Genomic DNA, 11,262 nt, shown 5'->3' with positions numbered 1-11,262 from the left:
CCGAAAGCAAGGGCTCGGAGAGGGGGGACCCGGCGCCCGGCGCCACGACGTGCGCTGGGACGAGGACGCGTCTCGCTCGGGAGCCGCGCGCACCTGGCGCAGCTCAGCCCGGTGGCACCACAAGGCATCGGAGCCGGGCTGGGCGTTTATGCAAACTATTTAAATGAGCTGATTTGCATGGGGTGGCTGGTGCGGAGGTGATGATGCAGCACCCGAGCCGTGGGCGCCACCGGCGACGTCCTGCCGCTGCTGTCCCCATGGCCCCGCACATCTGCAGGGGGCTGGACTTCGGGCAAGGTCGGGTCCCCTCATGCTACAGCCTCCAGGAGGGGGCTAATTATCCCCCGTCGTTAACAACTCCAAGGTCCTTTCTCTTATTCTGTGTCTGCAAGGTGCCCCGACATGACAGGCAGACAGAAATGTACCCCTTTCCCAGTAAAGCCCCTTCCTCAGTGCAAAAACTTTTTCAGGAAGTACTTCCAGCAGGAAAAAAAAACGCCTTTTAAACCCAGAAATACCTTAAAAAACCATGAACTTCATTCTAATGAATGGCAATAAAAAGTTTGTTGCTCTTGTGGGAAAGAAACTAAGTGTTTTCCAGGAGTCTTGTTCATTTGGCATTTTTTTCCTAATATTTTCTGCTCCAGGAGGAAAAGAGCTCTGGGACGGTGCTGGCCCGACCCATTACGGACCAGTCCTCACCCACCGCCCCGGCGGGTGCTGCGATGGGTCCCTGCGGCAGAGCCTGCCTCAGCTGCCAGTGCAGGAACATCCCTGGGATACAGCGACCCAAAAAAGCACCTCGGAGCCTGCAGCACCGAGCGGTGCCAGGGCCTGTGACGCACACGGGGACGCCGTGCCCGGCCTCAGAGCCCTCCCCGCTCCCTGCAGGGTCTGAGCCAGCCCCTCCCCGCTAGCCGCAGTCCCACAGAACTGAGCCATCTTCCTTCTACTTTTATTGACTTCCCCCCCCCCCCCATTTTAGAGCCAAGTGAGCCGTCCCTGGGCCACCCCGACCACGGCACATTGGCCCCACGCTGTTTGCGGCACACCGGCACATGTGCAGGGCTGGTAGTGTGTGCACTTATCTCGGTCCTCACCTCTCGACAGCGAGGGCATATATTTGGGAAAACCCAACCAAAAAGATCTTTTTCCTTTGCTTTCAACCTCATACTGAAATCTCCCTGCGCAGCCAGGGCAACCGGGCTGGCACAGCCCTGCTCTCGGGGTCCTACTGGGAGCACTGGGCTGTTTGACATTGCTCCTTATCTCGGCCGCTGAGATTGCCTGGTTGCAAAGCAGGAGCCTTCCTGCTCCCACCCCTTTAATCCCCCCCCCCTCTGGATTTGCCCAGTAATCTGATTATTTCTCTCTATTTCTTCTAGGCCTGAATGAACCCAATCTCGTCCCAGCGCAACGCCTTGCGTGGCGGCTGAGCCGTGGGGTTTGGGCACTCTGCCCCCCAGGCTCCCGCTGGGGTTGGCCGGGGCCGGGCAGTGCCCGTGACAGCCCCGTGTCACCGATGCCCACGGGGCCCGGCGTGGCTGTGCAGTGCCCAGGGACGCAGGGCTGGATATGACCCGTACACAGGGCTAGCAATGGCCCTGAGCATCACCCCAGTGAAACACTGTGGCTGCCCCATCCCTAAAGGGCCCAAACACACACAGCTGAAATGTTTTGGGGAGCCCCAAACCACCCTGGGCTCATCTGCTGGCCACCCCCGGCGGCGCTGCCCAGGCACTTGAGGCACCGCAGCCCAGACCCCCGCCCTCAGTGGCACCCTGCTGGCGCTCGGGGTCCTGGCGGTGCCACGAAGCAAGTCCTGCACCCCTGGTGTCCCAGGGTGCCCCGACACAGGGCAGGACGGGGCTCAGGCCCCCCTGATGCATGGCTCCATCCTCGGCACCTCTGCTCCCTCCAGCTCCTGGCACCCCTGGCTGGACAGACGTGGCACTGATGTGGCGTGCGTGGCTGCCGGAGGGGAGAGGGGTCGCAGTGGGAAGAGGGGGGCTGCCCTCTCCGTCTACAGGGAGTGCGAGCTGGGGATCTCAGGGCTCAGGTTCTCCTCGGGGGTGTTCATCCAGCGAGCATCAGCGGCTGCCCAGCTGCCCGGGGACAAGCCGGACAGGGGGCTGCCCGAGGCCTCCGAGCCTGGCAGCGAGACAGAGACATCCAGGTTGGACTGGGCAGAGGCATCCAGGCCGTTGCCAAGCCGCAGGTTGAGCTTGGCAATGAGCGGCTTCCCCACATTCACCGTCTGCCTCTCCTCCACGAAGTCATCCATGCCCCGGTACTGGTACTGCAGGCACACGGTGAACACCAGCTCCTGCTGCAAAGCACCAGCAGCATGCGCACAAAGCTCATGAGGATGGCCTGGCCCCAACACTGCCACGGCCAGGGCCGTTTGGCCTAGCCCCAGGGCTCAAGGTGGCCCTGGGTGCATGGGCAGACCTGTACCAGATCCTGGCAGAGCCAGCCCTGAAAACAGTGACTAGGCAGCAACAGTGTCACTGCCCCCCTGCCCAGCACAGCTCTTACCCGCAGTTTCTGCAGGCCGCAGAGCCGGCTGTAGAGGCAGCAGGAGGGGATATTGAGGCTCCAGGTTGGGGACAGCGGGCTGCCCACCTCCTCAGGGCTCTCTTTGTTGGTGAACTTGAGATCCACATCCAGCTCCTGCCACAGACAACGCCTGGGCATGAAAATCACTGCAGGCCCAACGGGACCCCTGCCCGACATCACGTCACCAAGTGCAGATCCCCAGGGGTTTTAGAAACCAGCCCTCACCTCCGGTATGTCTGTGAGCTTGGCTTCACACTTGGTAATGTCCTTTGAGGTGGCCACAATGCGGGTATAGATGATCATGATGTTGGAGAACTCAGCGGCAAAGCCCAGCTGGATGGTGACCCCACAGTCAAAGTGGAGGTGCCGGCTTTCTGGAAGGACTGAGGAGACAGCGAGCATGGGGCTGGCACCTTTGGGGGTACTCAGGGTTGGGGCCAGTGCTTCAGCCACAAGGGAGCAGCTGCTGCAGTGCCCTGATAGCAAAAGCAGGTTTCCCTGGAGCAAGGCCCCCACCCTGAAGCCCCTGCCTTGGGGCGGGCAGCTTCCACAGGGGTTGTGCTCGGGGATTTCTCCTTCCTGGAGCAGAGAGGAAAGGCTGGGAGAAAGGTCCTGGGAAGTGCTGCCCATTGCCTTATTCCACCATCTCTTGGACCTCCCTTTCCAAGAGGGATGGGTCCCAGCTCCATGTGCTTGGGACAGGGTGGCCGCAACACTCACCATGGGCCTTGGCCCACTGCAGGTTCCTAACGGATGACTCGTCCTGGCCCTCAGGCGGCTGGATGGGGTCTGTGAGGGCTCGTCTCTCCGAGAGGTTGCTACGCAGCTCCAAGGCTTGCCGGCCCCGGGTGATTTCCAGCGTGCCCATATCTGCAGAAGGAGGAGGGGGTTGGAGGAGGCCATGAGCCTCGCTGGCTGCCCTCCATCTCTCGCCACTCACCCTCAGCCACCTTGTCCAGCAGTACTGTGATCTTCTCATCCTCCAGCAGCCAGCGCTTGAGGAAGCTGACAAAGATGCCATTGGAGAGCTCACCCTGGCTCAGCTCGTAGGCTTCAGCATCCGCGCAGCTGGGAGGGAGACAGGCAGGTATGGGCTCCATGGCTAGGGTCCTCCCACCTCTGTGATACTCCTCCAGGAACCTGGGCCCTGAGCCAGGTCCCCAGCATGGGGCTGGACCCAGACTCGAGCCTCAGAGCTGGACATAGCTGAGCCCAAGGCCTGAACCACCCAACAGCCATGCCAGGATGCAGCAGGAGCTTTGGCTGGATCCTGGGCACATAGAGCATCATCAACCCAAATCCCTGTGCTCCAGAGAAGCCTCAGTACTGAATTCCCTTGGACACCATCGGCCCAAGCACCACTGTGAGATTCTCCCTTCCCGCTAAGGAGTTTGGGGCCAAGACTTCCCCTCACAACCCCCAGCATTGATGGCACCAACCAGGAGAGAGCCAATCTGACCTAGAGTGATACTGCTTACACACAGCACGTCCAGGTATGGGGAAAGGCTCGGTTGGAGCACTGGTCCTTGTCCTCACTCCAGGCTATGGACAGACATGTCCCACCAGCCCTGAAGCAAGGTATAACACAAGCAAGGCTGCCTGGACTCAGCCCCGCTGCCTGCATGCCCAAAGGATGGCAGATATGGGAACTTACGTAGCATAGCCAAAGACAATGTTGGCTGTGACCTGCAACGCCCCAACCTGCGGGATGATATCATCGTTGAGGTTCCTGCAAAAGAAGGACCCAGTGTGGTGGGTTGTGGCGTAGCTGGGGGCGCCCACTGCCTCCCCGAACATGCCAGGGCAGTCTCCCCTGTGCCCAGGGAGCCAGCTTGCTGGGAGATTTACTGGCAGCAAGCCCATCTGAGCCAGCCACGGGGTGCACTCTAGTTTCCCTGGGAGCTGTGTCTCCCCGACTCCTTCCTTCCAGGGGCTGCAGCTCCCCAAAACCCACCTTAAGCAAGCCTAGGCCCTGCGGCAGGCACTAAGGACCTGCCCAGTGTCCCCCTGCACACACCAGTTTGCCCACAGTGGGGTTTGCCAGCTCAGTTGTGACACCCATGGCTTTGGGGTACCCAGATGAACCCAAGGGGTGCCTACTGGGTGCTTACTTCCTGCCTGGGACCCCAGGGTCCCTGTTCTCCTCCCCTGAGTCTCAGCACCCAATGGGGCACCCTGTTGGCAGTGGGCACCCACATCCCAGGACCTCTCGCCTTGTCAGATTTACACCTCGCGGCCAGGACTCAGTCACCTCTTGCGGCACATGTCGAGCAGGAAGATGTTGAGGCCAGTGTGGCGCTGCTGCATGCTCCGCAGCACGCCCTGCACACACAGGCAGTGGGCTGAGGTGTAGGAGCTGGGTGCGTCGATCGGCACCATGAAGCTGTTGCCGAAATTCTCGTAGCCATGCCCGGCATAGTAAAGCAAACCTGACAGTGGGACAAGGATGACTTTTTTTCCCTCCTCACATGTCCCCATTTCTCAGGGGTCTGCCTCATCCCAGGGCCACCTCAGCAACCCACTCTGTAATGCCATCCCCATTCCCACTCGCCCTGGGATGGCCCATTGCGATGGAAGGGTAAGCTTCTGCACAGCCTGGGTCTTCCCTCCAGTTTGGGCTGCACTACCCACCCCTGAGCTTCTGCTCTTGCCCTGGTTTAGGCTATTCCTTGCCCAACTTCCCCTCAAGGCCTCACCAGCCCCAAACTGTCCTGGTACTTCCAGGGCTAGAGATGCCCTAATGAGTGGGGGGACACCTGGCTGCGGGCAGGCAGCAGGGGCACAGACACAGCAGGAGCCACTGTACCATAGACACCCTTGTCAAGGAGGAGGAGGAACTCATTGACAGCCATCTGCATCTCAGCCTTGCACAAGTCCAGCAGCGAGACCACCTTGAAGTCGAGCTGGCGGAGGAGGCTGCTTAACGCGTGAACGTCCACCATGGGGGCCTTCAGGTGCTTGTGGTGCAGGTAGTGCATGTTGCCAATCAGCAGGGCAACTTTGTCAGTGGCTGCAAGATGAGAGAGGGATGTGCTGGGGACAGAGTCAGGAACATTCCCCTGCTCCCCCCACCTATGGAGGTGACACCTTGTTGTGCCTGGTTTCCTCATGCCTGGGGTACTCCCAGGGCACCACAGGTCCCTGACTCTGCTCAGGTCTCCCCAGGGTGCTATGCCCAGAGTGTTCCATGCCCGAGCCCAGTCGAGCGGAGGAGACCCTGCAGAGTGATGCTGGGGACCAGGGACCAGGACAGTGACAGCCCCAGTGTCACCAAGCCATTTGGGACAGGCTGTTTCCTAGAAGAAGTCTTACCATACAGCTGGCCAGGGCTACAGCACTCCGGGGCACCTGACAAGACAGAAACATGCATGCCACAGCCCTGAGCACCACTCTCTCCCTGGAGAGTATTTGTGCGGGCTGTCCCCAGAAGCAAACATGCAGAGGCCAACCCCTTGGGAGGGCCCCACTGCCTGGGAGCCAGGCAGCAAGCAGCCTGCCACGGCTCACACCGTTCCCCGTCTCCATTTCCTAGTCCAGGCAGGGCTGTGCCGTTCCAAGAAGGAGAGGAGCAGGAACAGACCCCACATGTACCTCCATCCCCGTCCTGCCAGGAGCCTCCGGAGGTGAAGAGCCGCGGGCCTGTGGCAGTACAAAGTGGGGAGTCAGGCTAGAGAGAGCCAGAGGGCACACACGAGGGCCAGAGGGCACTGAAGAGGCCAGTGGCCTGGGGGGGACCTCGGCATTGTATGGGGACATGTTGGAGCAACCCTTGCACTGCACCATGCACCATGATCATCACATCCCAGGATGGGAGTGGAGCTCCCCAATAAAAATGGGACACCCAGGAGAGGCCACAGGAAGGCTTTACGGGGGACAAGGCTGGCGCAGCCAGGGCACACCACACTAGAGTGGTGGAACAGGAGGGGATGGAGGTTGTCACTTCTTGGATGGGGCTGGCACCCCACCTGGGAGCTCGTCTTGGCCATAGGCACAGCGCCAAGCCCTCACCAATCTCCACGTCCACCTCCTGGCTCCACATCTCATGGAAGAGGTTGAACACGCGGCAGGAATAGCTGCCCCGCTCAGCTGTCGTCACCAGCTTCACCTGCCAGGGACAGAGAGGGGAACTGGGGGCTACCGCTGCAAAGCACAGCCTGCATGGTGGCAGGCTGGGCAAGGGGGCCTGTGGTAGTACCTGAAGCTGGGGTGCTCGTGCGCCCTCCACAGGGCGCCGATTTCTGAACCACTGGTACTGGGGCGGCGGGTTGCCGATGGCTCTGCACTCCAGCACCAGAGTATCCCCTTCGGCCAAGCAGCAGGGCCGTGGCTGCCGCAGGATCTGCAGCCCCGCCATGGTCGGGCAGTACCCACTCGCTGGAGAGGGGACAGGGCACCAAATACGTCACCCAACCAAGGCAAGGCACACCAGAGCCCTCGTGCTGTGTTGGGGCCCTTTGGCTTGACACAAGGATGCTCAGCATATGGGGCAGAGCCTGGGGCTGAGCCCTTGGTACAGATCCATCCGGGCTCCAAAACACCAATCTGCAGGCCCTGGCACCCAGGGTGCTGGGGCATGCCATGCAAGTGTTGGCCATGAGCCAGTTGGCACTAGCAGGATGTGGGACTGGGCACAACCAGGGCTTGTCTATTCAGCTCCTCCATGGGCACCACTACCCCGGCAAGCCCAGCGATTCTCGCAGCTGAGCCAGGGCCCAACAGGGTGAATGATGCTCTGCAGGAGCCAGCCTGGGGCCTGATGGGGAGAGCAATGCCCTGCGGGAACCAGCCTGGGGACAGAGATCTCGGGGCCCACCTGAGCTGGGGCTGCTGCTCTTCTCCACCTGGACGTGGGCCCACCTGGAGAAGACGAAGCTGACCCCACAATTCACACGGCAGATGTACCAGCCAGGCTGGCCTTGCGAGGTGGCCGTGTCAATCACCAGCTCTGGGGCCGTGGCTCCGGGCAGCTAGGAGAGAGCAGGGAGACGTCAGGGACTGAGAATTCAAACAGCTCAGGTTGGGCGCTCCATCCCACCCGATCATCCGTCCTAGCATGAGCTGGTCCAGAGACAATTGGGGTGCCTTTGCCACGCATTGGGCCCAGGAGCCCCCAGGAGAACTTGCCCAAAGCTACTCTGTGTGCCAGGAGTAGAGTCAAGCCTGTCCTGGCATCTTGCAGCCACGGTGGGATCTCACCTCCTTCTTCCCACAGAACCACTGGTAACTAAGCCCCGGTGGGCCTGTCGCCAAGCAGGTCAGAGACACCCGCGTCCCCTCTGCCACCATATGCGACTCTGGCTGCACCGTGATGCAGATTGTGCCTTGGACTGCGGGAGAGAAGAGAACCACCTAGGCTGGCTGAGACCTCCATCCTGCACCATCCCACACCATCCCATCATACCTGGTTCTGTCCCATCCCATCCCATTCTGCCCCATCTTCTCACTTTCTGTCCCATCCCAACCATCTTCTCCTATCCTTTCCTATCCCATCCCAACACACCCTGTCCCATCCCCATCTCATTCCATCCTGCCCCATCCTATCCCAACACACCCTTGTCCTGTCCCAGCCTCTCCCATTCCATCTCACCCTGACCCATCCCAACCATCCTATCACTCTCTGTCCCACCCCATCCTATCATGCCATATCCCATCCTACTGCACCCTATCCCATCCCACCCTGGCCAGGGCACCATTAGCCAGCACGAGACCATCAATAGGAAGAGCTGCTCCTCCTCTCTCCCTGCCTTTCTTCTGCTGAGTCCCCATCTTTGGTCCCATCTCCAGGCCCCACATGACCACAATGGCAGTCCCTACCAGCACCGCTGAGGACCTGGCAGGCCTGCGTGTGCCCCATCTTGTCCAGGCAGCCCAGCAGGTACTTGAGGCTGCAGTCACGCTCGGCCAGCAGCTGCAGGAGGCACTGCGTGGGGCTGCCACGGGACTCCAGCACCTTCAGCGAGCACATCTCCAGCTCCTCCTCACTGCAAAGTGGCCCCAGTGGTCAGTGCCACAGCCCAGCTCCGGGGTAGCCAGGGCCAACATGGGCACCAGGGGAGGATGGGGACCTAGCACAGCCTCCCTCCCTGGGGTCCAGCAATGCCCAGAGGACCTGACATCGCCTCCCACCCCAGGCTGTGGCTACAACAGGGTGAACAGGCGACGCAGGCACCCTTGTTCAGCCTCTGGGAGGGCTGTGCTCACATGCATGGAGAAGGGCTCCCAGCTCTTGCACAGCCCCATTGCCCTTGGCTGTTGGGGGGTTGTGCCCCATCACTGCATTTTGTCACCTGGAGGTTGACAATGGTTGGAGCCATCAACCTGTCAACAATGAGTGCTCCCTGGACGTGCCTCCTGCAGGGACAGACCCAGCTGCTGCCCACAGCCCCCACACTCCTACCTGCACTTGAAGCGTTTCTCAGCCCCAGCCACCTCTGCCAGCTTGCGCCAGCCCCGGCTGGCATTGTCCAGGAGCTCACAGAGCCTGGCCACCACGTCCTCGCTCAGGGAGCTGATGGGCATGCTCCAGTCCGCCATTCTGGCCAGCTGCCCCAGTCTCAGCACCACAAGCGGCGTTGCCAGCCACCACCTGCCTGGGGGTGTGGAGGGTATGAGCCATCACTGCAGTGACATGAGAGGTGCCTGCACCCCTCAGGACATCTCCAGGAGCTTCTCATGGACAATGTGGCGCAGCAAGGCATTGTTCTGGCAAGTGGGGCTGGTCAGGACCCATGGGGCTGGGATACGGGATGGCTTGGGATGAAGAACATCAGCAAGACCCAGCACAAGTCCATCAGGGTCATATCAGCTCCCAGCAAGTCTCAACACATCCCAGCTGGCAGCACAGAGGTGCCCAGGTTGTCTGGGATGTTTGCATGGCTCTCGCGGGTGTGAGGTGCCAAGTGAGGTGGACGTGCTCCTCTGCAGGGAGCTCGACAGGGGTTTGGTCCCCCCAGTCACACTGGGGAGGCGCCAGGAGCAGGGGGAAGCTGGCTGGGCAGCCCTGCTGGGCGCTGCCTGCAGGCAGCCAGCCAGATATGCCACAAGTTCCCCCTCTGCACCTGGAGGACAAGGGCTGTGCCAGCAGCACAGGGGACTCAGCTCACCCCCGGCATTCCGCAAAGAGCCAGGGCCACATCAGCCCAGCCTTGGACCAGGGCAACCCCTTGCCCATCACTTTGGTGGTGGCTCCAGCTGGCAGGAGCCAGCCAAAACCCTGCCAGGGCACCAAGAGAAGCCTGATGGGGCAGGAGAGGGGAAGGGAAGATGAATCTGAGCCCCAGAGCAGGATTGGGCACCATGCAGGCTGCATGCAGGGGACAGCAAGGAGGGCAAACACCTAGTGCTGGGGCCAGGACCTGTCTCAGCTCCCCTCAACCCCTTGGCTCCAGCAAAGGCTTTGGCAGCAAAGGGAACGTCAGTACGCACCAACCCGCCCCTCGCGTGGGAATTGCCCTGCCCGGCCTTGGGCCACACCAGGAAATGGGCTCCCTCCTTCCCAGGGGTCCCTTCCTCTCTCCTCACTGAGACATCCTGGGTGGGAACTTGTTCCCAGGGCAAGCCCATCCGTGGTGGCAGGCTGACACTTGACCAATGCCAGAGTCAGGAGGCAGCGGAGGCTTGAATGAGGAGGGCAGGGACTTGCTTGCCCTCTCTGCCCACCCGGTGCAGCCCTGGATTTGGCAGGGAGGAGAAGAGAAAGGGGCCGGGTGCACTGGAGAGTGGTGCAGGGAAGGCAAGCAGTAGCACGGGAACGGAGGGGATAGTGCCTCAAAGGCACAGGGCACTCACCTCCAGACACCGCCTGGCCCGAGCCTCCAAGACAGATCCCACCGGAAGAGCCTGCCCGGAGCCGTCAGCTCTGAGCTGCAGCTCGGCGTGCGCCGAGCCCCACGCAAAGGAAATGAAGGTTAAAAGCAAAAGCCCCCTTCCTACGCCACACAGCACTTCTGCTTTCCTGAACCGCTTCCTGTGCTGCAGAGCGTGGGCGCCTGCCAGCTCCTCACCCGGCCTCCCTGCAGCCCCTGGGGAAAGCTTGGCACCTCTGGCCACCCTGAGCCCCACAGGGTTCAGGGCACAGGGGACGCTGTCGGGCCTGTGGGTCGGGCTGTGGCTCCAATGCTCTTTCCTCGCTAAGGCAGGACACAAGCGCTTCTCCACCAGGGTCCACGTGTGCAGATCAGGGCTGAAAGCAGAAGACAGCCACAGGGAAGCTGATGGGTTCTCTCAGGCTGAGGACGTATGGGGACAGGGCAGCGAAGAAGCCCTCATTGCTGTGCATTTAGGGGAGATGTGGCCAGGGACTCTGATATAACCCCACAGCCCAGCAAGGTAAGCTGGGAACCCAGGTGTCCTAGCAGCCCTGGCCCTCCGGAACGCCGAGACACTGCATCTTCAGTACCAAGAACACACTTCTCTCTGGTGTGATGGAGACGCCTCCCCCACGGGCCCCATTTGGGAGGCTGAGTGGGAGGAGGAAGCGACAGCATGGAGTGGGGGCGGAGGCGCTGGGCCCTGGGGAGGCCAGCACATGACCCCAGCAGGAGGCACCATGATGCCCCTGTTCACCTCACTTGCTGCCTCCGCAGGCACTGCCAGAGCCCCATCTTTCCCCCAGGGAGGGAAATGGCCCTGGGAGCAACAGCTGCCCAGTCCTACAAACCCCTTGCTCCCAAGGGGGACAAGGTGATGCCCGTGGAGGCATTC

General features: G+C 61.3%; 1 protein-coding gene across 4 annotated transcripts; it reads right to left on the bottom strand.

The window, feature by feature from the left end:
• Positions 1–479: 479 nt before the first annotated feature.
• LOC104140884 (mucosa-associated lymphoid tissue lymphoma translocation protein 1) lies at positions 480–10,855 on the bottom strand. Of its 4 annotated transcripts, none has more exons than XM_068919928.1 (17): positions 10,348–10,852; positions 8,957–9,149; positions 8,374–8,540; positions 7,756–7,886; positions 7,373–7,526; positions 6,755–6,933; positions 6,568–6,664; positions 6,151–6,198; positions 5,872–5,907; positions 5,366–5,569; positions 4,811–4,988; positions 4,214–4,288; positions 3,500–3,627; positions 3,280–3,429; positions 2,785–2,942; positions 2,539–2,673; positions 497–2,329 (listed from the first exon to the last, which is right to left on the bottom strand). In XM_068919928.1, exons 2-17 carry the CDS (start codon positions 9,091–9,093, stop codon positions 2,024–2,026), a joined length of 2,283 nt encoding a protein of 760 aa, XP_068776029.1. In that variant the 5' UTR covers positions 9,094–9,149; positions 10,348–10,852; the 3' UTR covers positions 497–2,023. The 4 variants fall into 4 exon arrangements, with proteins under 4 accessions (XP_068776026.1, XP_068776029.1, XP_068776027.1 ...); XM_068919926.1 differs by having other exon boundaries at positions 2,056–2,151; positions 2,255–2,329; positions 5,872–6,198; positions 10,348–10,855; XM_068919925.1 differs by having other exon boundaries at positions 480–2,329; positions 5,872–6,198; positions 10,348–10,853.
• Positions 10,856–11,262: the final 407 nt, after the last annotated feature.

This window comes from Struthio camelus, chromosome 26 (assembly GCF_040807025.1).
Source record: "Struthio camelus isolate bStrCam1 chromosome 26, bStrCam1.hap1, whole genome shotgun sequence".
In the NCBI taxonomy this organism is placed as follows: domain Eukaryota; kingdom Metazoa; phylum Chordata; class Aves; order Struthioniformes; family Struthionidae; genus Struthio; species Struthio camelus.
This window is presented reverse-complemented; position numbering and strand designations above follow the sequence as displayed.

Coding starts and splice junctions, on each gene's coding strand:
- LOC104140884 (XM_068919925.1), bottom strand. CDS start 9,093: ATGGCGGACTGGAGCATGCCCATCAGCTCCCTGAGCGAGGACGTGGTG. Junction 7,527..7,755: donor GGTTCTGTGGGAAGAAGGAG/GTGAGATCCCAC, acceptor GCTCTCTCCTAG/CTGCCCGGAGCCACGGCCCC. Junction 2,674..2,784: donor AGCTCACAGACATACCGGAG/GTGAGGGCTGGT, acceptor TGTCTGTGGCAG/GAGCTGGATGTGGATCTCAA.